This window comes from Heterostelium album (assembly GCF_000004825.1).
Source record: "Heterostelium album PN500 unplaced genomic scaffold PPL_scaffold10, whole genome shotgun sequence".
NCBI lineage: Eukaryota > Evosea > Eumycetozoa > Acytosteliales > Acytosteliaceae > Heterostelium > Heterostelium album.
This window is the reverse complement of record NW_008805072.1, coordinates 277,965-303,478: the sequence shown is the minus strand read 5'-3', so window position 1 is coordinate 303,478 and position 25,514 is coordinate 277,965. Positions and strand designations below refer to the sequence as shown.

Sequence of the window (25,514 nt, the reverse complement as noted above, 5' to 3'; positions counted from 1 at the left end):
TTTATTTAATTTCAAGATTTGCATTTGAAGATAATCGAATGGTCAGTTTAAATAGAAGTAAATGTTATAACTATTTGAGTTGTTTGTCTATTTTTCAATGGAACTATAATATTTGTAATTATCTGATTAGATCAGACGAGACCACTATAATAATGGTGGTTGAAGTAATTAATTACTTGTTACTCCTAATTTCTTGATAGTATTATTGTCAAAGAATGAATAAAATAGATCATTTACTCCTCCTCACAAAGTATAAATAAAAATAGATAACATATCTATGTCATAAGAGATGTATTTTTAATTTAGCTAACAACTTCTTGGAAAAATAAAAAATAAAAAAATTTGATCATAAAAAGGGAGCTTTTTTTTAATACTCTCCCTCAAATCGTCAATGATCATATATATTAGAGATAATTATTTATTTATACAGATGCTATAATTATAGAAATGGATCCATTACCACTTAGATTTAAATATTTATTTTTAGAGGAAAAAGATCCACGTGGTTTGATAGATGTTATCAAAGCAAGAGAGTATGCAGCTTTCATTTCAAAGTTGGCACTTCGTCAACATGAAGAAGAGGAGAAATATACTGAGAAATCTAGTAGCAGAGAATCGGAATCATTCAACTATTCAAACTTTTATGAAATCCTATGGAATTTCCTTAGATCCAATACCTATCGCTATATTATCTTTGTTTTGAGTTTCATAACGTTGGATGTCTTTTCGCTACTGAAGCGATTGGTTCACAGAGTGGAACGACTCAATGTCTACGAGCAGCCGGTCTTCAATATGAGTTTGGAGATATTGATCGAGCTGAAACAGCGTGATGCCATTTCAAGGAAAATTCAACTGTACCGACTGAAAACCAACCAGGACGAAGGTATGCAACAACGATTCCAAGATTATGTGGATAACGTTTGTCCGTTGATGGATTGCTTTCCGGAGAATGTCCACCAGATGCCGTTGAATAAACACGTCAGAGTCGATTCAGACATCCTCTCAATGCTCACCTCGAAACCACAGGAAATCTATGTATCAGTTCCACACTACCAGCAATTCGTTGACCAATTCGAGATCTTCTCGAGACGTGTTCTTCGCAATGTAACTTGGAATCTCGGAGAGAGTTCGCGTGTGGTTGTCGCCGGTGGATCGGTAGTGGCGGCACTCACTATGTATGCAGGCTACACAGATTACCTGGCTTTCAGTTGGACACGTCGTATCCTTGGTAAACTCCTTCCACAGATCATTGTTAGATATATTATGGATCTGTTGGAACTCGATGGGAATTGGTTTGTTCGGGTGGTTCAAGATCATTTCAGTATGAAATGGTCGGAATCCGATATCGATTTGTTTGTCATGGCTACTTCACTCGACGATGCCAAAAAGCATATCAATCTGCTACTCCAAGAGATAACTCCATGCATTCCAGTGGACTACATGATTGTTCATACAGACCGATCGATTACCATTGCGCCAGAGTATCCTTATCGTCCCATACAGCTGATAACCTCGATACAGAACGGTCCACAAGATCTACTGATTCCATTCGATTTGGACTGTGTAGCGTTTGTCTACGAGCCAACCTACAAACATGTCTTCACGCTTGACCGTGGAATTCGTGCGTTCAATACATCGATCAATGTGATTCCAACACACCTGTGGCCAAAGAGTGGTTCGCGTGCATTCAAATACGAAACAAGAGGATTCCACCCACTGCCATTCTACGATCCAAAGTGTATGCACAACACCGTTTGTTGTGATCACCGCTCCGATTTGAATCAATATAGACACAGAACGTTCTACAAGTCACACAGCTTCCCTTACCACAGCGGAATCGAAGCGGTCGAAGCCTATTGCCGTGAGAAAAAGTTGACCTATTTCAGTAGATTGGACACCAAATTCGAAGAGTATTTCAATAGTAAAATACAGTTTGATTGGAGCCATAATTACGATGCCGTTATTTGGAAGTTTAATTGCTATCAGTGTAACACCCCACTTCCTGAAGAGTTGGTAAGCACTGTCCATGTTCTGTGTGAACCTTGCAGACAGGTGAATGAAGACAAATGGAACCAATGGGACGAATTTAAATTCCATGATAAAAAGTATGCATTGGTTACTGGTGGACGTTCGAAAATTGGATTCGAAACAGTTCTCCGGCTGTTGAGAAGTGGAATCCATGTTATTACTACAACTAGATACCAACTGGTGACACAAGTTCGTTACGCAAAAGAATTGGATTACGAGAAATGGGCAGATCGTCTCTTTATTTTCATGGTTGATTTCTCCAAACAAAATGCAGTGGAGTCACTCGTAAAGTTTGTCAAGTCAAAATGTCAGAGACTGGATATTCTAATCAATAATGCCATCGTTGTAAATAGAACATCATCTAAACTCTCTGAATCACTTAGAATTTCAGAACAAAGAATGGTGGAATCGATTGTATATGCCAACGAAATGATGGATCAAGAAGATGATGAATGTAACAACAAGAAAACCGATGTAAATTTAGATCAAATGTTAGTTGGTGAAATGCTGGATAATATGTCAATAGATGAAGATGAACCATTTACATTTGAATCAGTTATCGATATCCAAAAGATCAATACAGTTGTACCGATTCAATTGATTACACAGTTAAGTTCCATTATGGGTGGTACAAGCAGTAACAATCAGTATTCATGTATTGTTAATCTCTCGTCGAACGGTGGAAGTAACAAAAAATCAACATCGAAACTCGAAGCGAGTGATCCTGGCAACATTGAATTCTTTTCAAACCTATCGGTTGCACGTAAACAACTTAATAGTATTACATGTTCATTGGCATCTGGATACCTAGCGAGACGTATCTACATTTGTGCAGTCGATCCAGGTTGGGTTGCAAAGAAAATTCCATATTCCAATATCCTATCGATAGGACCTTTGAAAATGCGTGATGGAGCATCACGTATACTCGATCCCATCTACAAACGATTACAAAACATATCTCAATATGAAAGTGGTGTATTATTTAAAAACTATATTCCTGTAAAGTGGAACAAAAAATAAATTATATTTAAAATTTGTTTATTTTCTAAGCTCAAGAAAGATGGAATCTGGTGATTTATATTTTACTCTTTCTAAATACATAGATACTAAAACAGATACAAGTGTAAGAAATTGTTGAAGAATTTGATAAAATTCTTCTTGATCTTCTTTGTTTTTAAGATTTTTCCTGAATTGTCAATTAAACTTCTCCAGAAAGGATCAAGAATTATTTCAGAGTTTAATCTTTTCATTGTAATTGAAGCGATATTTTTTATTTAAAATGATCCTCTAGTTTTAAATGTAGAGCGATGATGTATTCTTCTTTGATTTGATTGTTTTGAGAATCCAAAAAGTCTCTGATATTGGACAAATTGTGTGTTGAATATGAATGTCTAAATATTAAAATCTGCAGTCTTGATTAAAATAAAAGATTTAAATCAAATTTAGAATGAGTCGATATCTATTCTTTGTCCTCCAATAAATAGGTTTTCAATATGTTGTGGTAGATCTTTTCTATCGATGTAGTTCGTCATTGATAATGATTTCAGTGATTCAGGAAAGACATCGACTGATAATATTTGATTGAATCTATTTCCAAACACCAACGATTTCAGTGATTCAGGTAACACACCGACTGATAATATTTGATTGAATTCATCTCCAAACTCCAATGATTCAAGTGATTTAGGTAAAACACCGACTGATAGCTTTTGATTGAATTTACTACCAAACACCAATGATTCCAGTGATTCAGGTAACACACCAACTGATAATATTTGATTGAATTCCCAACCAAAATTCAATGATTTCAGTGATTCAGGTAACACACCAACTGATAATATTTGATTGAATCCAAATCCAAATGATAATGATTCAAGTGATTCAGGTAACAAACCGACTGATAATATTTGATTGAATCTAATTTCCAAATGATAATGATTTCAGTGATTGAGGTAACACACCAACTGATAATATTTGATTGAATTTACTACCAAACACCAATGATTCCAGTGATTCAGGTAACACACCGACTGATAATATTTGATTGAATTCCCAACCAAACTTCAATGATTTCAGTGATTTAGGTAATACACCGACTGATAATATTTGATTGAATCCAAATCCAAATGATAATGATTCAAGTGATTCAGGTAACAAACCGACTGATAATATTTGATTGAAATAATATCCAAACACCAATGATTTCAGTGATTTAGGTAAAACACCAACTGATAATATTTGATTGAATCCACCTCCAAACTCCAATGATTCAAGTGATTCAGGCAACACACCAACTGATAATATTTGATTGAATCTAATTCCAAATGATAATGATTCCAGTGATTTAGGTAACACACCAACTGATAATATTTGATTGAATTCATCTCCAAATACCAATGATTCAAGTGAGTCAGGTAACACACCAACTGATAATATTTGATTGAATCTATTTCCAAATACCAATGATTTCAGTGATTCAGGTAATACACCGACTGATAATATTTGATTGAATTCATCTCCAAACTTCAATGATTTCAGTGATTCAGGTAACACACCAACTGATAATATTTGATTGAATTCATATCCAAACACCAATGATTCAAGTGATTCAGGTAACACACCGATTGATAATATTTGATTGAATTCATTTCCAAAATTGATCTCAGTGACATTGACGGAGGTATTATGAAATGGAGTATTTAAATTGAATGTAATTATCTGATTATTGGTGATGGTTTCAATATATTGGTTTAATAATTGATTCAATGATTCTCTATTCTTTGGACTCTGATCCAACAATCGGTGTATAAATTCAATCAATTGTTTTGAATATCTGAATTCTGAAATCTTAATTTCACGTTTAGTTTGGTATAATTGATGATTATTTCGATCATCTTGATGACTGATCAATTTAAATATTCAAAAATAACTCGTTAATATCTGATTGATAATAATATTTTAAAAATGATTATTCGAGTATTTACCAACATAATAATTTGAGAATTGTTGATCCAATTGAAAAGATGTCACATGATTGTGCATATTGTCTGTTCATTGCTTCCTATTTGTTATTATTTTAAATAAGTTAAAATTATATTGAAAATCAAATAAATAAAATTTACTTACTGGTGAAATATAACCAATTGTTCCACGTGTTGCATTTATATTTGAAATGGTTGGCTCCGATATTTCATGATCGATAGTTTTTAAATTAAAATCATTTGTTTCAAAAGTATGTTCTTTTGTATCTTGATATTCAATGATTGTTGATTGATCAATGAATTTACAACATCCAAAATCACCAAGAATCAAAGTACCATAATCATCAGATTCATCAATGAATATATTTGATGGTTTAATGTCACAATGAACAATTCCATGTTTATCAAGATCCAAAAGAATATTGAAAAGTTGTGAAATATAATTACTGATATATGATTCTGAAAAGATTCTATTTTTATATTCAATATAAAAGTGGTTAATTGCTTGATAAAAGTCATGTTATTTAATATTTGATATATATATAGATTTATATCAGTTAAATGTTTATACTTTTGGGAAAGATCACCACCACCACAATATTTAGTGAAGATATGAAAGATTTGATTGTCTTTATCATGATGATAGTCAACAAGTTGAACAAATCTTGGATTACCTTTGAGTAATTTCATTGCTTTGATTTCATTCTCAGCTCTTTCATAAGATTTTTGATTATCTTTATAATTTATCTTTTTATAAACATACTTTTGAATTGATTTTGTTAGTTTTGCGATTGTCAATTGATTAATTACTATGAAAAATGATGTCAATCGATTCAAATTGATCTTACCAATCTATGATTATCAGTACCACACACTAAATATACATCATTGATAGCATTACTGTTTGTAAATCTTGATATTGAATGATATCGTTTGTTATTAATCATATGAGATTGTTCGAAATAGTTAAGGTTGTTTTTGAGTATATTGTTTTCAAAATTGATTGTGTATGATTGTGATTTGTTTAATAGCTTGACACATATGGATTTAAAATGTAAATTTACTGCGTCAGAATCTATTATTATTAATTGATATTGAGTATCGACAGTATCTGGTATTACAATCTCATTATTATTTCGATTAATATTTCCAATTAATGTGATATTTGTGTGTTGTTCATTTTCTTTATCTTTCAAATGATTATAAACTAAAACTATGAATTGGTGAGAGTATTTAAAATTAATAAATTTCAATACATTTTTTCCATTGATTAATTTATCTGTTTGCTCGATATTATTCATTTTGAAGTATTTTTATAATTCATTCATTCCAAAAATAAAAATAGTCAAGTTAAACTAAAACTTTGATTTTATTGTCGAAATTAATAAAAATGAATTAGATAGCACTCTTTTTTTTTTCCAAATTTTTTTTCCAGAATTTGATCAGTCCCTGAGTATTATCTTTTTTAAAAAACGTTACACACACCCAGACATAAATAAAAAGGGTATTTTTAATTTAAGTTTAAAATGTAATTTTTTTAACAATAACTTGTAATGTAGACGGTTTTTAGTTAAAAATAAATTTTAGTATTAAATAAATTTACAAATTATTATTTTTATTCATTTGATTTCACTGTCATCACTTTCATCGTTTGTGATCAATCCGATCTGATTTGTAACGATAAGTTGCCAAAAGTCATCACGATTCTTTGATTCGTAATAATCACGAAGTTCACCTGAATACCAGTGATTCTGATTCTTTGGTAGATCCACGACGAAGTTCAACGACACACTCCAATGCCTTCTAATAGAATTGATCTTTGAGTGAATCGTTTACCAGTTGAACAATACGTTGTTTCATTAATGATATCGCTTTGTCTACCAGATCGATATCACGTCTTGCCAACATATCTTTGAAGTTCTGCACGGGATTGATCGAACCGACTTCATTGATGTAACCAAAACCAACTTGTCGAGCGAGTAATCTGCAAGATCGTCTGCATTTCTCCTCTTCGATGCGTTGGTATCGTCTGTCACATAGGAATCCAAACGAATCTCTTGTTGTTGTTCGACCAACATTCCATCTTGCCATCGATATTTCGGTTCCGATTTAAAGTTGGTGATTTTCGTGAGTGGAAACAGTGTTTGGAAGTTCTTTATTGCATCTTGTGCATTCTCCATAATCGCTTCATCCGGATTGATATATTTCGAGATGATCGGATCGAGTTTTGGAAGTTGTGATTCCGGATGAAGTGCTCGATCGTGCAGACACTGGTAGAAGTATTGCAGTGATGCATTATATGTGAACCGTGGACGTAGTGCTGCTATCTTTTGGTGACAAGGAATGGAAGTTGACAAACATAGAGACATTCATAGTTGGCTTTGATATGTGGATATAGCAATGCAATCGATGCTGAACTTCCGTTTCTCTTGACATAACGCGCCAGTAATGCTTGTTTGGTTTCAGCCATTCCGTGGATCAGTGACGACAGTGCTGAACAGGCAACTTTATCGGCATGTGGTGAAACCATGATCTCTGTCGATCCTTTATTATGACAAAAGTCAAATAAAAGATGATTTATATTTTATCTTATTTTCATCTCTAAAGTCTAAAGCAACTGATAGAATTATAAATAGAAAATTATAATATTTATAATTAGAATAATAACAAAGTAAACTAATTTTTCAAAAGATGTTATTGAAAAAGTTATAACGTTACCTCTTTTTTTTATTTTTGATTGTGATAAGTTGAACAAATCAAAAGCATCAGAAATATCTTTGACCTATTTTTTATTTTTTATTGTTCTACTTTTGTATTTTTTATAATTAAATAATAATAATGAAATCAAAGAAAACAATCAGAAACAATATCAAATATAAATATTATATATCTATTTTTATTGATAATATCAGGTAGTGGTGCATCACATTAATATTTATTATATTCAACCAAAAAGTATAATAGCAAAAATAGGTGATCAAGAGTAATGAATATTAAATTAACTTTGAAGTATAAAAGAATGAATATCATACTTACTTATTATATAACAAATCAGTTTTTTTAGTTGCCACTTACTTGTTGCACACGTCGACCCAATCATTTCTCGTTTGCAGCAGTTGTAAATCGCGATGTATGCGCGGGTCGTACTTAGAACACTCACTTTGTCATCTATTTAGTGAAATTTAACTTATCTATCTTCCGAATGGAATTCTGAGTGAAGTCGTTCATTAATTGAATCGTTACAATGCACTAAAGTTAGATCCCAAGGAAATGATCGGTTCGACAAGAGAAGATCACGAACGTTCTGACACTATTCAGTGTATTTAACCACTTACCACTTGTTTATCCATCCATTCATTTTCTTCATATACCGATTCACCAAAGTCATCAACTCTTTGATCAATTGTAAGTATAGCTTGTAACTGACAGCAAGGTAATGAGTCTACTGTTGGTCTATAACTAACCAGTCATCTTTTTTAAATATTGTCGTGATCAATGATCTTTTTTATAGTCAGATGGAATCAGATGAGGATAAGATAATAGATCGTTGAATTAAATTACTTCCGTTAGTAATGGTGGTGGGACAGTATCGGTGAATTGAATGTACATCGCGCCGGTGATACCATCAGGTCCAGGAGCGTTGTATTTATCTCATAGAGTAGCTGAACATGGAAAATAAGGTGCTTGGTCGAGGTGATCGGTGAACCTCTGGACAGTTACCTAGACGTTGCATCCGTGCGTAATTCATTGTTGTCAGCATGTATGAAACGCCTCTTAACGTTCCCCATCAGCATTTAGCAGTTGGTTAAGACAGGCCTTTCTCTAACATACTGCTGTGAGTTAGGTGGACAGCAAGTAGACAGGATGTCATTAAGATGTTTATTTATCCTATTAGAGACATCCTGTGCAAGCTTGTTTCGTTGACTAGTTTGGATCACACACACGATGTTGTTTTTGACTTTCAACCATTTTGTGCAGTTTCACCCACTAGCATGCTCATGATGATATGATCAACAATGCACTGCTTGGCGTAGTTGAGCGTATTGACAGCTGGACTTTAAGAGGATAGTGGTCTGGAATTGTTGTGCCATAGACGAGTGACAGAGGTGCCAGCGGCAACCATCGATTGGTTAATAATATTCTATCAAACTTTTAATGGATGTTGGTAGGAGGTAGCGTGTCAACTCATTTTCACTTAGGTGCGTTAAAAGCGAGACCCACATCGATCATACCGTGCGTAGTCGCAAGAGAGTCTACAAAGAACGCGAAGTCATCATGGTCATCAGATCGTGACCAATAAGGATCACACAAGGATTGACAATTAAAGTCGCCGGTGATGACGTCGATCTTGGTGGACAGCAGGACATCTATCTTAGAAATTTTATTGACGAATTTGTTTAATGGCATCACGGTTGGCAGTGGCGCAGATGGTATGAATATTAAACGTAATACCATTATGAGTGACACATACGAGTAGGAAACTCCCGCCAGGTCATCCATTATGGTTTAGAATTATGTTGACGATTTTAACGATCTCCATACCAATGCGTCTACATTGGCACAGGTGATAGAGTCTTTCCTGTATTTATTATACCCAAGAGAACTTTCTTCAGCACCTACATTAAACCGGATATCTACAATGATTCTGACTCCTTTCCTTTTGACGAAGCCACTCTCCTTTGAGTTCCTATTTCCTATAGGAATTTGCTGAACTTCCGACAGGAACCTCAGCGAGTCAACATATTGGATGGCGTCAGTACATGCGACACCTCTGTAGTGCATTCAAACGTTGGTAGTGATAAATGTAAGTCAACACACACTTCAAGGAGATCAAGTATCAGTGCAAGTTCGACATCATCAAAAAGCAAAAAGATGTGGTAAACAAGCTTAAGACATTAAGACTACTGAGATACAACGGTCTGAGTTTAATTCTAGAAGATTAACAGAATACGAAGATAAAACAGCTATATAGATTGAAGATACAAATAGGTAGATAGAACGAATAGATCAAACCAAATCACACTCTCTTATTTGCTTTTCATTCATTGTAAATTAAATGTTACTTTTATTTTTTTGGTTTATAAAGTTGTTTTTTTATATCAAAATAAACACTGGTGTAATAATAATAAAGTATAGGAGATGCAAATTACAAACTATTTATTGTTGTTGTTGCAACTCATTTATTTCTAAACAACTTCATATGTTATAAAGAGAATTCTATTGGCAACGGCTGCTGACTCATATGATCAGAGACGAAACAGTTTTTATAGTCATTTATGATCTATTGTTATATTTTAATATTGGTATTACTATCGTATTTATATATATGAAGATATTGAATATATAATACTTACGTTGATAGGTTCTAGAGGAAGAGATAATTATGCAGAGGAGTGAATATATAGGTTGGGATAAAATTTATTATAAATTGTAATAAAGAGTATAATTTATTAGAAGAAACAAGTATAAGATTAAATTTTTTATTAGTAATAATCAATTTAATTGATTTATTTGATGAATATAAATTATTGTTGTTTTTAATATTCATTTTAGCTCACTATTTATATCAATTCCATTCCATCAGATTATCCAGGTGGCTATCTTTGTAACTCCATGGATAGTGGCTTATTTAGTGGTGAATGTAGATTTGTCATATTTCTATTGGTTACTTTGTAGGTTGGAGAATAGCATTATTATTAATGATTTCTTTTTAGTTAGTTGATTAGTATTGAAATAATATAATTTCTAAAAGTATATTTTAGAACAATTGGTCAGAAAATTGTAAATATAGCTTGTGCTTGTTATCGACTTTAAGTAAGGTAATGAGTCTATATCTAAGCATCTGAGGATAAGATAAAGATTTGGTGAGTACTTCCGTTAGCATGGTGTGACAGTATCGGTGAATTGAAAGTGCAGTTACCTACAGGGCGAATCCGTGCGTAATTCATTATCAGAAAGGAAAGAAACACCTCCTAACATTCGAGAACAAATTGCTCTAAAAATAAACAATTAATTTTAATAATCTACTTTGAAAGAAACATTGAAAAAAAATCAACAATATTTTTTGTTATTTAACTATTTATAAAAACATTTATTTAGATATTTTTTGTTGTGAATATAAATTAAAATAAAATAAAATAATATAGAATAAAAAAGAAAATATAATATAAAATATAAATATTTATATATGATATCTATTCGACATGTTTGTCTATGTCCTTGAACTCGGTTTTCCAAGTGGAAAAACCAGAAGGTTGCCATTCAAATAAGACCAGATGAGGCTGACCAGGTCCTAATTGGAAATAGTTAATAAAAAAAAAGAGGAAATATCATAAATATATTAACATACTTGTTCTGCATAGGAAATCAATGACTAATAGTGCAACAATATCAGATCGGAAATGAAACGTAAATTCGGTGTTGTTTGCCACACTAGTGTCTTCTCTGTATTCTGGTGGATCGATTGGGTCACATTGTAATCCATGATTTGGTATTGTAGCTTGTGTATGGTGCTTGTAGTTGGCGAAAATGTTTAGGACTCTTCTTCTTTGTTCTTCGTCTAGTTCACTATATTTGAATCTAATTTTGAAAAGAATAGAATCTTCATTGAGTATGTCAGTCATTTATATATGTGAACAAATATTTATTTCAAAAATTATATAGTTTAAGTGTAAATACTTACGATTTTTTTCGAAACATACAACTTTTATATTTAAAAAGTATTCAATTAAATTGATAAAAAATAATAGGAAAAAATAAAAAATAAAATACTAATAATTTAAATAGATACATATCAATAAAATTTTTTTTATTATTTATCCACCTTCAGTTTTATAAAATTATAAAATGAATTTCTTTAATTTTGTTTATATAGCCATTCATTTAATGTTAATTTTATTATTATTTATTTTATTTTCTTCATTTCCTTTTTGATCAAATCGTGTTTGGTATTTATATCCTCTTTTAATCTAGGATGATTTCTAAAAGTGTTTACAAAATTTAGATGAATAAATTTGAGTAATTAAACTATAACAAAAATTTTTGTTTGGATAAGTTCAACAAAATAAATGAATAGGTCAAGTGATTTAACTAATATTAGTTAAATAATGAATATTACTTTATTTCGAGCAATAACCTTTTAATATTTAATTATCTCTCAAATTGTCTATTATTTCTTTATTATTGATATTTGTGGTAATGTATGTGGAGTCAATATTGTCGACAATCAATCAATTGATCCTAATAAAAATACTACTACTACTATTGTTATTACTGTTCGTATTATTAAATGATGATTTAATACCACTCATGAATGAATATTACAATTACTATTACTTTTATTTTTGGTTGTGTATTTTGTTGGTGTTTCAGTGTTTGAGTACTGTTTTCGATGCAGACGTTATCAGTTGTTTACTGCTATTGGGAATGGGTGGTGCTGATTTTGAAGTAGTTTTTGCACGTTGTTGCTGCTGTCGTACCACCATTATTATTATTATTATTATCTGTGGACGAACCAGACAGTGAATGCTGTCTTGTATGCCGTTCGAGTATGGAGTGTTCGATTCTATTGAGATGCTTCTCGAATTTGACCTGACGACGTTGAAAAACATCGATTTTATCGATCGTTGCAACTTTTTGTCTTGATAACCGTCAGAGTAACAAGTGGCCAAGTTCACCTTCAGAGTGGCGATAGCTTATAACTATATGATCTGACCTTCGATCTACTACAATCTACTGGAGATTCACGCAAAGGTAGATTCATCGATCAGGAGGTGTAATCCGAATGTTTGGCAATCTTGGCTGACCACTCGATAATAATAGGTCTGCTATTAGTCAATGGCCAATTCTGTAAAGTGCTACACCTCCACCAAACTACTTCTGTTCGCTGATGCTGATGCATAACCTTGGCCAACCTTTGACGAGCTGGAATCTAGATTAGTCATTGATTGGTTTTACTTGTTCAAACACTGGCTCCTCTGCAGAGATCAACCAGTTCAAATGTACTGTAACTCCTCGGAGGTGACATCGACACTACTTGGTCCATCTTCACTGTCTCTACTGTACCTTGGAGTGATGTTCAAAAGCAGTGACAGTCTCTAAGCTGGCCACCGATCATTAACATAACCAAAACTGACATTACTTTGTTCAATCTCACTTCGATGTCACTCAGGGCCAAGAAGTATGAAATTCCATCATCAAATCATTTATAAATTCATGCAATGAATTGTACAAATCAACTAGATAAGAGTTGAGCATATTTGTGAATTCTGCAATAGTAGGTTGATATAGAATCGTATTATCATTACTTAATTTTTCAGTTATCTGGTATACAGTTGTCTGTCAGTTTACAGTTGCTATCTATGTTTGCTGATAAAAGCAACACCACTGGTATTAGTAAGATATTTGATAATACTGACACTATACACACCAATAATACATACACATTATTTACAACTCTCCAAGTGGTTGGTAAACTCTGAATCGACATCTTTACAGCTTATTTATACGTTTATTTGTTCATTTTCTATCATCTTTTTTTTTCAATATCTATCTAGATAGCTCGATAGTGATGAATGAAATAGGAATGATCATTCACAGATTTAATTGATGTTCAATGATGTGATTTTTCAAATGTACTCACCATCAACAAAATAGATTTTATGTAAAAAGAAAGATCATATTGTAATTACAAAATCTTTATCATGATCCACAAAAAAAACTATTTTGTGTCAAACTATCAATAACAGATTAGATCTAATTTAAAATATTGACTTTTCTTTCATATGATCGATCAATAACATCTATTTTTACACATTATTCAATAATCTCTTATTATTTTTTTTACATCCTTTTGATTGTGCTTGAAAAAAAAATGAAAAAGGAAGACAAAATTACATTTTTTTAATTATTTGTTTTATTTCATTTTAAAGATAAGGCGTTTTTTTTTTTTTCATAGCTTTTTTTGCAATCTTATGCGCATTATTTTTGCAAAATGCACACCGACTGATAATATTTGATTGAATTTACTTCCAAACACCAATGATTTAAGTGATTTAGGTAAAACACCGACTGATAATATTTGATTGAATTGATCTCCAAACTTCAATGATTTCAGTGATTCAGGTAACATACCAACTGATAATATTTGATTGAATTCCCTATCAAATACCAATGATTTCAGTGATTCAGGTAACACACCAACTGATAATATTTGATTGAATTCATTCCAAAATTGATCTCAGTGAAATTGACGGAGTATTATGAAATGGAGTATTTAAATTGAATGTAATTATCTGATTATTGGTGATGGTTTCAATATATTGGTTTAATAATTGATTCAATGATTCTCTATTCTTTGGACTCTGATCCAACAATCGGTGAATAAATTCAATCAATTGTTTTGAATATCTGTATTCTGAAATCTTTATTTCACGTTTAGTTTGGAATAGTTGATGATTATTTCGATCATCTTGATGACTGATCATTTTAACACATTCTTGAAACAAATGATTTTAATTTAAAAACTATCGATCATGAAATATCGGAGTTTTGGAAGTTGTGATTCCGGATGAAGTGCTCGATCGTGCAGACACTGGTAGAAGTGTTGCAGTGATGCATTATATGTGAACCGTGGACGTAGTGCTGCTATCTTTTGGTGATCTTCATCTCCTCCTCAGATGTCATCAAGTCCATCGAATAGATCAGTGCTCATGCAGCATCGACTTGTTCCGCTGTTGGAATGTATGGTTTTCTTGTTGCCGGGTTGGTGGGTTCGTCGGTGGGAATTGATATTGTTTCAAATCGTCAAGGAATGGAAGTTGACAAACATAGAGACTTTCATAGTTGTGGATATAGCAATGCAATCGATGGTGAACTTCCGTTTCTCTTGATATAACGCGCCAGTAATGCTTGTTTGGTTTCAGCCATTCCGTGGATCAGTGACGACTGTGTTGAACGGGCAACTTTATCGGCATGTGGTGAAACCATGATCTCTGTCGATCCTCTTTTTTTTTTTTTTGATCTTGATAAGTTGAACAAATCAAAAGAATTAGAAATATCTTTGATCTATTTTTTATTTTTTATTGTTCTACTTTTGTATTTTTTATTAATTAATAATCAAATAATAATAATGAAATCAAAGAAAACAATCAGAAACAATATCAAATATAAATAACCGATTGCATCACATTAAAAATTTCTGAAAACTATCTAAATTAAAACTTATATATACTTTTAATTTATTCTTTTTTTAAAATACAAAACAAAACTAGCTCTTGCCTGTAATCGTAAATCAAATAAAATAAAAAAAAACACTCTGATCATATTAACCCTCTATTTTTAATTTTTACTTTTTTTTTAAAATTAATGTGCAGGCGAAAGTGGTTGGGAGCCAGTTTCGTTTTGTAATAGATCATATCAGAACCAAAAAAATAAACACATAAATTAACCATTTTTTGATTGAAGATCTTTGAGAATTGGATGGAATCTTTTATAACATTGATAAATAAGTCTCTCCCTGTATTCTTTGATCTCTCGGGTTAGTTGTAGCTTGCTCCGAACTTTATATTCTAAATCTACTAAAAATACTTTCTATTTATCTAATTTTTATTGAGGCTTTTTCACTTTTGTTATTTTAATATTTTTACATATTAATTTTTGTAATTTTCACTTTTTTTTCAAAAAACTAAATCTAATTTTTTAAATTAAAAAAAGTGAAATGACCTCATTTCAATCTAAATTTGATATTTTATTTTATTTTTATAATTAAACAAGTGCAAAACCAAATAATTCAACAAAATTACAAAAAAAAAATAAAATTTCAAAATTTTTCAAAATTTTTTACAAAAAAAAATTTATTTAAATGTAAAATTTAAAAGTAAAAATCAAGTTAGAACTTTATTTTATTATTCTCTAAAAGCTTTTTTCATTCCAAGCTGAATATCAATGTTTACAATATAGTTAACAACCAAGAAAGCCAAATCCAATTTTTCTTTTGAGCTCCTCCATGCCTTTTCAAAGCAATGGAATTTTTTAATTCTCCCAAAATAATTTTCTACAACAGCACGATTGGAATTGATAAAAGAATTTTCTGCTTTCTGTTCTGGTGTAAACGGAACTTTGACTTTCATAGTTTTGTTTGGGTTTCTTATTGATGGCTCTTTCCTTGACAATTTCTTATTTGGTGCAAAAATTCTATTTCCACCAATATAACCCTTGTCTCCCAGCATCCAATATGACGGAGATAGTAAATGATCAATTTCATTCCCAATAGACGAGTAAATACTGGCATCATGTTGACTACCAGGAAATGGACCTCTTAGTGATAGTAGTTCCCCCTTCAAACCTACTACAGCTTCATATTTATAGCCATGTATTTTATGTTTTGCTACAATTTTTAATTCTTAAAATTAGCTAAATAAAATTATTAAATTTATATATTTATAATACATACTACAATATAATGATTTGTACAAATATCCATCAATAGGTTTTGGGATTTGTAGAAGGGTAGTATCAACAGCACAGTTTACAAGTTTAGTTTGAATGGCATCACCAGAACCAAAAGAATACTCTTTAATGACCAAGTTATCTAGAATATTTGGATTCTTATCATATAAAAAGATTAATTTAGTTATGATTTTAGAAATAGAAAAGTTAAATTTATTACTTACTAATAGAACATCTTCTTTCAACTTATTTTTAAGTACAATATTAAATGCCACGAAACAATTGTCAACCCAGGTCTTAAAAGTTCTAACTGAGACTCCAAAGTTGACAGCATGTATATCTAATGAATTGTACTGCCTTAAATATACCAAGAACCAAAGTAAATGTTTTTCTTGAATTTGAAAATGATCTTTAATCATAGAATAGAGGTGGTCAAATGTTGTTTTGCTAACACCACAATAAATCTCTAATGTTGATAGATAAAAATTTATATCTATAATAGTATTCTTATTTAACATTTTTTCTATATTATTATTTTAACTATATACTTAAATAAATAAATACTTGGTTGTTTGTTTCACTTTTGTGAAGCTTCTATCGATATTATAATTTATTTTCACTCACGAATACTAATTAACACTTATTATTTTCATTCTAAATTTGTAGTTTAATTATTAAGATGATAATCTTCGATCTAACATGGTGAATTAAAAAAAACTAAAGTATATCAAAAATATATACATGCAAACATTGAAATCTTAATACATTTTCATATCTTTTCCTGAAAAAATTTCATATTACCACACAAATTCAACACAAGTAAAATTTTTTCATTATGGGTACCCCATTTTTGCACTTCAACCCAAATATTAGTATTGAATTCGTATATCTTTTCATGAATAAAAAAAGTACACTCATTAACCCCAATTTACCATCATTGACATAGTTTTTTGCTTGAAACCAAACACAAACATTTTTTTTTGCAGGCATTCTTATTGCCCTATTGAGAAATAAATAATGCACTTATTAATAATTAATACACTATTATTAATAAATTAATGTACGCAAAATAATTTGAAACTCCACTAGCTGGGATGGCTTAGATGATGGCTTCTTTAATAGACTTTAATCTTTCATAAAAGTACCCGATTTATTATTTAAAATTATTTGTTATTACATGCATGCAAGTAAACCTATTTTTTTTTAATATTAACATAACAAACACTGAAGTGAAAAGATTTAAATTTAAGACCATTTTCTTAAAAATAAATAAATTGTTAAAATATTTAAATATCTACATTTAAAACCATGACAGTTGTAAGTGTTAGAAATTTATTAAGTGTTTACAGTATTATTAATTAATTTTACAATCTATATAAAATAATTTTCAAACAAACAGTATAGTAAATACGAAGATAAACATACCAAGTTCTTCAAAGAAATGATAAAAAACAACCCAAATATCACATCCACTGATGGCTTCAAACTCTTTGAAACTAGATTTGGGCAAAACACAGGTTACACCAGGAATTCGATAATGGGAAAATTTAATTCAACCAAGAGATTCTCCCAATTGAATGTCAAGAAAACTCCTATAATCACAACTACTCCTGATGCATCACCTATAATCCAACCTGTTGAAGCTGTTCAATTACAAAATGTAACTCCTGACAAACATGGCTCAGCTGAGGGAAATAATTCCACCACTACTACGACCACTACTACTACCACCACCAATAGAAATCCACCGAGTCCTAGTATGTCTGTCCAAACTTCACCATCATTGGTTGGAATACCCTCTTTCTTGGATTCAGTCGAAGAAGACAACATGAACTTCCATTCTCCACTAGATGATCTTATAGAGGCTAACAGAGCAGAACTAACCTCAGCCTCATCTTCTCATTATTCATACCTCCATGGTGATGAGGTTTATGGGCCGATATTATTCGAACATTCCTCAATGGAAGATGGTAGGTATATTAAATAGTTAGAATATTTACAAAAACTAATATATATATATATTTTTCATTTAGAAATATTTAAGACGTACGTTATATTTCTACCAAAAATGGCAGGTGTTGAGTTTATTGGACCTTATTTTAATCCAAGAACGGACGAGGTTCTAGTGTCACTTAAAATCAATAGTTTCACAAGAAAATGCTTCAATCTTGGGGAGTACTCGGAGGAACTAGAACTTCCAAAAAGAGAATTGTAAAGGTTCCAGTCCGATTGGAAAACGTAATGAAATTGTTCAAGTTCCAATTATTAAAGAACGATCAGTTCTTCGTGGTTGAGTGCCAATGCGTCAAGTCCAACTTGGGAGTGACCTCCACTGTGTCTAAAAACAAAAACTATATTAAAAATAATAAAATAAAGTTCTAACTTGATTTTTACTTTTAAATTTTACATTTAAATAAATTTTTTTTTGTAAAAAATTTTGAAAAATTTTGAAATTTTATTTTTTTTTTGTAATTTTGTTGAATTATTTGGTTTTGCACTTGTTTAAATATTAATCTCTATTGCAAAAACCTAAAAAAACAAAATTGTGAAAAACAACCACCATCATTGAAAAAATTTAACATTTTCTAAGTTCAAGAAAGATGGAATCTGGTGATTTATATTTTACTCTTTCTAAATACATAGATACTAAAGCAGATACAAGAGTATGAAATTGTTGAAGAATTTGATAAAATTCTTCTTGATCTTCTTTGTTTTTAAGATTAGGAATGAATTTTTGAATAAGAAGGTTTTCATCAGTAAAATATTCTTCAAAACAAATATCCAATTCTTTTTCTATGAAATCAAAACATTCTTGATTTGACCAATTATTTTGAGTTTTCATAAAATGGAAACTATTCATTCTTTCATCTTTTTCTCTCAATTCCTTTTCATAAGAAAATACATCATTTTAAAGAGCACACATTTTTCCTGAATGGTCAATTAAACTTCTCCAGAAAGGATCAAGAATTATTTCAGAGTTTAATCTTTTCATTGAGAATATTATACCTAAAAAAATAGATGGCGACATCCCAATATTAACTCTTCTAATATTATAATATAAACTCATAGTTATATCACCATTTAATTTCTAATATTATAACCATTAAAAAATAAATAAAATATTAATAATTTAAAAAATTTAAAAAGAATTTATTTATAAAATTACCTTTATACTTTGCCACGGTACTAAATTTTCAAAATACTCTATGCAGGATGTTATAAATAGATTCATTAATGGATGTTGATCTCCGACTCTATCTTTTACAATCCGAAGGAAGTAAAATGCTAATTTTTCAAGTGGTGTAGCATTGGCTTCTAGTTTACCCAATTTAAAAATATTGATTGCTCTTTTTATAATTATGATACAAAACTCTTGCTCATTGGTATCAATGAGGTCGTCGAAAATCACAAAGTAAACAAAAAATTGGGTTCCTAACACTATTGCTTCTTGATCTAAAGCTAGCCATATATTTCTTGAAAATTTTGCAAGTCCTTGTAGTACCGTTCTATATTTTTCTCTAGTATCTTCATTTACTACTCCAAAATATTCCATTTTTTGATACACTATATCCGTAGGTTCATGTGGGTTCATTGGTAAAAACCAACTCTTTGGAGTTTTATCAACTAATTTTTTTAAAGACAACATATAGTTTTCTTTTATTTAGAAATTTCTGAAAACAATATAAATTAAAACTTATATATACTTTTAATTTATACTTTTTTTAAAGTATGATAGATTATATCAGAACCAAAAAATAAACACATATATTAGCAATATACATATGTAATAAGTCCAACCATTCCGATTAATGGTATAGCACCACAAACAACACCCAGTAACAAACTAATGGTTTGTCTTAACCAATATACATTCAATAACATCTCTTTCTAAAAATATCGATCGAACTAAGTATTAGTAATCACTATATTCATACATTTCCTCTATAAGAATATATAGAAAAACAAACATAAAAAAATTTTATCTGGGATTTTTAGAAATGACTGAGTTTTTATTTACGTGTACGAATTTTAAATGTGTTATCGAATGAATAAAACATTTTTTGATAATATCAGATATTGTTTCAAAAACTCTGATAATAACAACAAAGAAATATAAAACTTATGACAAGAATGGTGAAGAAGATAATAAAGTTACTTACTACATAGGTATATTAGATCAAACCAGGGTTGTTAATAATTATGTAATATTATAATATTGAATAAAAAATAGAAATTTGAGGTCCGACTAAAAAGACTTCCATAGTTAACTGGTCAAGGAGTACTCTATTATTAAAACAAAAAGATTAGGAAAAAGGATCAAAATCAAGTAAATAAGAAGCAGATCAAATTAAAGTAAGAAGCAAAGAAGTAGCCTTACAATACTAGATCAACTCTTGAGGTACTCTTGGTCAGAGTCTGTGCAATGCAAGTGATATTAAATACCAAGAATGTCAAACGAGAGAACAGTAGTTTTTCGTCATCAACTAATGTTTTTATTGATCAATTGGATCATTAAAATTAAATTTTAAATTATTCAAATTTAAAAAATATTTTAAATTTTTTTTTTGCAAAAAAAAAAAAAACGAACGAAACAAAGATTAATTTAAATGTTTTTTGGTTGAGCACACACGTCCTATATATTTAAAAATGAAAAGAGAAAGAGAGAGTGATATAAATGAATTAGAGGAAGAGGTAGAAGAAGTTGACGAAGAAGAGGTTGACAAAGAAGAAGCCGATGAAAATGGATTAGAGATGGAGGATGATGACGGTGATGTAGAAATGGAAAATGGAAATGAACAAGAAAATGGAGACAATGATGATGATGATGATGATGGTGGTGATGATAAAGAAATGAAAGAAAAACAACACGCTCAAAAAGAAAAAGAAAAAAGAAAGATGACAGAAAGGCTGGCAGATAGATTCATTAGAACGATGTCACAGACATTCATTCAATCATATAGCCATGGTCGTATATCAAGAGATCGTTTGAGAAACTACTACTTTGAAGCGATACAATCAATCAGTCACGAACAAATCAAAGAGTTGCTCTTCAAGGTGAAGGCATGGAATACCTTTTTCTACTTGGTGAGACAGTCACTCGAGTTCAAAGACGATGCCGAAACACAAGAAGAACCAGAGGAATTACAACAGCAACAACAACAGCAACAATCGGAAAAGACAGAAACTGGACATAAAAAATCAAAAGGTGTACCAGCTACCTCCAAGATTTCATACGACACAGTAAAGACTATCGATAATCTCATTCGTCTGAATTGCATAGGTGCAGAGGAATCACTAGAAGAGATTATCGATAATAATAATAACAGTACAAACAAAAAGAATAACAATAACAAAACAAATAATCTTTGTAAGTTAATAACCCACGTATATCTTTTAAAACTAATACTTTACTAATAATATTTCTTTTATAATAATAGACGAACAAATTATACTTAGCGACCAACAAACATCTTTAACAACATTAATTTTCAATCATCATATCAAACATCAGTCAACCTCCAACACTGTAGAGCTGCTTTCAAACCTTAACAACCTAACAATTTCATCAAACAAAGTATGTTTTATACATAGATAAAATGTATTGTTAACATTTTATAGATCTAAACTAACACTCAATCTAATTAATTAATTATAACAGATATATCATACCAATTATATTTCAAATATTACAGAGTTAATTTCAAATATTGATTATAAAAATATAAAGTTGTAAGTAAAAATAAAGAATATCAAAAAAAAGTTATAGATATTTAGCCTATTAACTAATTTAACTTATTAATCAAAATCTATATTTAAATTTAATAGAGTTGAACAAAGTTATGAACAGTTAAAGAAATACATTAGTAGTGCAGTACTACCGAATATCATAAAATGTGAAGAGAAATCATATGAGAGTAAATTTGTATTGTTGGCAACAGAGCTTTTGAAATTGTCTTTGGCTCTCAGTGCACAGAATAGCAAGCGTTCCTATCAAATCGATTATACCATCATCAATATGATGTTGGGTAAAACCAAATTCCTTGGAAAGCTTACCAGTATTTTGACATCGTTCGACTTTGGTGTTGCACCGTTCCTCGTCAATCAAAAAGATGGTATCATCTCAAAGTTAATCACCAAATTCATGGATACATCTGATCTCACTCCACCAAACACAGCTATCTCATATATCAAGTAAGTTACTACCATGGTATCATAAAAGAGAAGATGAAACAATTAAACTAACATGTTATATATATAAATAACACACATATATAGATCTAGAATTCTTTTAGAGAAAACAATTCAATTGTTTAACATTACCAAAGACTCTATGTTGTTGAAATTAAAGATTGCTTCGGCTTCTTTGTTACCACCACTCGTATTAATACAATACATCAACAAACATAAAGATCTTTTGTTCACAAAGACAACTTCATCACTCTCCAACAACGATATCGTTAAAGCATTACGTTCATCTAAAATGGATACAATCTTAAAGATTGAAGAGGTATGCATGCATAACTAACTTAATAATAATAATAGTAAAACAATTAGTATACTAATATATATTTATTAATTAATAGCACATGAATAATAATGAAGAAGGAATTGAAGAACCAAGTGATGACGATGAACAAGATGATGATGAGCTCGATATCACTATTAACAAGACCGGAAATAACAAAGATGACAACAACAGCGACGATGAAGAAGATGAAGATAATGAAGATAAGAAACCATCTGAAGAATCATCTAAACTTTTGGAATCATTATTAGATGGTCTAAGTGACGAAGAAGAAGAAGAAGAAGACGATGAATAAAAAAAAGAAAAAAAAAATAACAAATAATATAAATAAATAAAGAAAAACCAGATTACTATTTATTGGTCTCTAATGCTAATGTTTGTTTCGAGTCAAAGTCACTTTTCATTGTTTGTTAATGTTTATAATAATTAAATAAACTTGTATTGTTTAATGAAAAGAACAATAATTTAAAATGTATTGTTGTTATGCTATTATTATTTTTTAAGATTTAGTTACTTCAAAGTTGGCTACCTGCATTCTCTGGATTATTTAAATCGATTGGTTTGAATTTACCACTGGTTTCGAGTGATTCGGCTTGTCCATCGATGGTCTCGTTGAATTCACCTTCCCAGCCTTTGCCATTGGCGAAAATCATTTGTCCGAAACCAACGCGGAGATCGTCCACCCAGTTACCTTGGTAGACTGTGCCGTCAGCCCACTTGAACGTTCCGAATCCATTGCGTTTACCATCGCGATACTCTCCCTTGTAGTAGCATTGGTCTTCCATAAACTCTTCTCCCTCGCCGTGTGGCACAAAGTTTCTGATCTCGCCGATGTACACGCTGTAGCCGACACGCTTCAAAGTGCCGTGTTGACAAGCGCCGTTCAGCCAGACACCCTCGCACGTCCAGTCGTGAGAGGAGAACTTTCCAGAGCCATTCGGTGCACCGTTGACCCATTCACACTCGAAAATCTGGTCGTCGCTAATCAGTCGGCCAACTCCACTTCTCGTACCATCGACAAAGTTACCCTCGAAAATCGTTCCGTCTTTGAACGCCAACTTGCCAGCGCCGTGCCAACGTCCGTTTCTGTAGGATCCAAAGTACTCTAGTCCGCTCTTGACGTGCAGTTCGTGGCCGCTCACCAACTCGTTGTTCACCCACTCGCCTCTGATCTCGATGCCCTCTGTCAGCAGCAGTCCGGCACCGTGTCGCTGGTCGTTGAGCCACTCGCCCTCGTAGATCTCACGCTCCTCTACCATCTTACCGACACCGCTTCGTTTATCGTGCATCCAATAGCCATCGTAAGAACTGTTGTTTCTCCAAATATACTTTCCTGCACCCTGTTTCATTCCCAGCACAAACTCACCGATATAGACTTCGCCATCGACCGTCTCATACTCGCCAGGACCATTTGGCAAACCATCGTCAGTAAGTGCACCCTTATATTGTGTTCCTTTCTTTGATACCACTTCGCCACCTTTCGAATCCGGTGCCAACATATTGAGTAGAGCATTCGTGCTGTCATGACCGGAAGTCGGTGATATAACAGTCTCCATTGATGATGATGATGTTGATGTTGTCGATGTTGTAGATATACCATTCTTTAGTTGTTCCTGTTGATTATTGAAATCGGTTTCTAAATCTTCACCCATCTCTAAACTGCTGTCGGAACGCTCTGCATCACGAGGACTCTGAACGTTTGGTATTCTAGTTCTATGTAGTTCTTCACGTACTCTTTTCTCACCGCTGTGTCTCTCAAACAAGATCGATCTCTCTCTTGAAATATCGGGTACCTCCAATGTATTAATCAACGACTTTAACTTATCATTCGGTTGTATCTTTATGAAATCCTCTAAATTACTAACTCTAATACCACCACTACCAGAAGCAGTACTAAAATTACAATATTCATTTAATCTCTTTATTATTAAATTCGTGGAAACCACCATCATTAATATATACACGATAACATATCATAATCATAAATCATATAAACTAATACATACATTTAATATATTATTATTTCCTTTATCATTTTTATTATAACTATTAATATAATTTGATAATATTAATGGTTTATTTCTATTATAACTATTAAATAAATTTAAACCTTTTCTATTTGTAAAAAATCTTAATTGTATATTCATTTTTTTTATATTTTTTATAAATAAATATATAAAAACAAACTAGTTTTGTAAACAATAAAAGTTTGTATTATAATACCTTTAATATATATATAAAAAATATAAAAGTAATATTACTGTAGTGAAAATAATATTATTATTGTGTTTTTTATAAAAAATTAAAAAACGATGAACCAATAAAAACGGGTTTTTCGTTTGCAATGAGTGTGGTGGCAAAAGTATGATTATTTAACTTATTAATGATTTGTTGATATTTTTATACAAGTAATAAAATTATTTTATTTTATTTGTTTTTGTTGTTAATATTTTACAATTTTCATTTATATCTTAATTTAAATTAATTAATTAAATATTATATATATTTTATGCTATGTTTTTTTGTTGTTT

The 25,514-nt window shown here is 31.0% G+C and overlaps 10 protein-coding genes across 10 annotated transcripts; 3 read left to right on the top strand and 7 right to left on the bottom strand.

Moving 5' to 3' along the window:
- Window positions 1–152: 152 nt before the first annotated feature.
- On the top strand, window positions 153–3,048 carry PPL_12148 (uncharacterized protein; the record flags this gene model as incomplete). Its single annotated transcript, XM_020582892.1, has 3 exons — window positions 153–164; window positions 267–291; window positions 431–3,048. The coding sequence occupies 3 exons, from the start codon at window positions 153–155 to the stop codon at window positions 3,046–3,048; spliced, it is 2,655 nt and encodes an 884-aa protein (XP_020429673.1).
- A 422-nt stretch (window positions 3,049–3,470) lies between these two features.
- Window positions 3,471–6,310, bottom strand: PPL_12147 (uncharacterized protein; the record flags this gene model as incomplete). The annotated part of the gene is made up of 6 exons (XM_020582891.1): window positions 3,471–3,793; window positions 4,386–4,930; window positions 5,013–5,089; window positions 5,155–5,479; window positions 5,581–5,756; window positions 5,858–6,310. 6 exons carry the CDS (start codon window positions 6,308–6,310, stop codon window positions 3,471–3,473), a joined length of 1,899 nt encoding a protein of 632 aa, XP_020429672.1.
- A 318-nt stretch (window positions 6,311–6,628) lies between these two features.
- PPL_12146 (uncharacterized protein) lies at window positions 6,629–8,757 on the bottom strand (the record flags this gene model as incomplete). Its single annotated transcript, XM_020582890.1, has 7 exons — window positions 6,629–6,809; window positions 6,954–7,279; window positions 7,369–7,553; window positions 8,013–8,040; window positions 8,345–8,431; window positions 8,571–8,659; window positions 8,730–8,757. The coding sequence occupies 7 exons, from the start codon at window positions 8,755–8,757 to the stop codon at window positions 6,629–6,631; spliced, it is 924 nt and encodes a 307-aa protein (XP_020429671.1).
- A 764-nt stretch (window positions 8,758–9,521) lies between these two features.
- PPL_12145 (uncharacterized protein) lies at window positions 9,522–9,791 on the bottom strand (the record flags this gene model as incomplete). The annotated part of the gene is made up of 1 exon (XM_020582889.1): window positions 9,522–9,791. The coding sequence occupies one exon, from the start codon at window positions 9,789–9,791 to the stop codon at window positions 9,522–9,524; it is 270 nt and encodes an 89-aa protein (XP_020429670.1).
- A 1,412-nt stretch (window positions 9,792–11,203) lies between these two features.
- Window positions 11,204–12,952, bottom strand: PPL_12144 (uncharacterized protein; the record flags this gene model as incomplete). The annotated part of the gene is made up of 5 exons (XM_020582888.1): window positions 11,204–11,301; window positions 11,359–11,588; window positions 11,688–11,712; window positions 12,488–12,640; window positions 12,886–12,952. 5 exons carry the CDS (start codon window positions 12,950–12,952, stop codon window positions 11,204–11,206), a joined length of 573 nt encoding a protein of 190 aa, XP_020429669.1.
- Window positions 12,953–14,846: 1,894 nt separating this feature from the next.
- Window positions 14,847–17,712, bottom strand: PPL_12143 (uncharacterized protein; the record flags this gene model as incomplete). The annotated part of the gene is made up of 7 exons (XM_020582887.1): window positions 14,847–15,012; window positions 15,268–15,287; window positions 16,067–16,395; window positions 16,462–16,615; window positions 16,682–16,980; window positions 17,390–17,457; window positions 17,681–17,712. The coding sequence occupies 7 exons, from the start codon at window positions 17,710–17,712 to the stop codon at window positions 14,847–14,849; spliced, it is 1,068 nt and encodes a 355-aa protein (XP_020429668.1).
- Window positions 17,713–17,765: 53 nt separating this feature from the next.
- On the top strand, window positions 17,766–18,500 carry PPL_12142 (uncharacterized protein; the record flags this gene model as incomplete). The annotated part of the gene is made up of 3 exons (XM_020582886.1): window positions 17,766–17,774; window positions 18,019–18,431; window positions 18,491–18,500. The coding sequence occupies 3 exons, from the start codon at window positions 17,766–17,768 to the stop codon at window positions 18,498–18,500; spliced, it is 432 nt and encodes a 143-aa protein (XP_020429667.1).
- A 222-nt stretch (window positions 18,501–18,722) lies between these two features.
- Window positions 18,723–20,010, bottom strand: PPL_12141 (uncharacterized protein; the record flags this gene model as incomplete). Its single annotated transcript, XM_020582885.1, has 3 exons — window positions 18,723–18,808; window positions 19,038–19,341; window positions 19,624–20,010. 3 exons carry the CDS (start codon window positions 20,008–20,010, stop codon window positions 18,723–18,725), a joined length of 777 nt encoding a protein of 258 aa, XP_020429666.1.
- Window positions 20,011–21,104: 1,094 nt separating this feature from the next.
- On the top strand, window positions 21,105–23,278 carry PPL_12140 (uncharacterized protein; the record flags this gene model as incomplete). The annotated part of the gene is made up of 6 exons (XM_020582884.1): window positions 21,105–21,825; window positions 21,896–22,032; window positions 22,117–22,187; window positions 22,284–22,649; window positions 22,734–22,965; window positions 23,042–23,278. The coding sequence occupies 6 exons, from the start codon at window positions 21,105–21,107 to the stop codon at window positions 23,276–23,278; spliced, it is 1,764 nt and encodes a 587-aa protein (XP_020429665.1).
- A 220-nt stretch (window positions 23,279–23,498) lies between these two features.
- Window positions 23,499–25,130, bottom strand: PPL_12139 (MORN repeat-containing protein; the record flags this gene model as incomplete). The annotated part of the gene is made up of 2 exons (XM_020582883.1): window positions 23,499–24,902; window positions 24,990–25,130. The coding sequence occupies 2 exons, from the start codon at window positions 25,128–25,130 to the stop codon at window positions 23,499–23,501; spliced, it is 1,545 nt and encodes a 514-aa protein (XP_020429664.1).
- Between the last annotated feature and the right edge of the window lie 384 nt (window positions 25,131–25,514).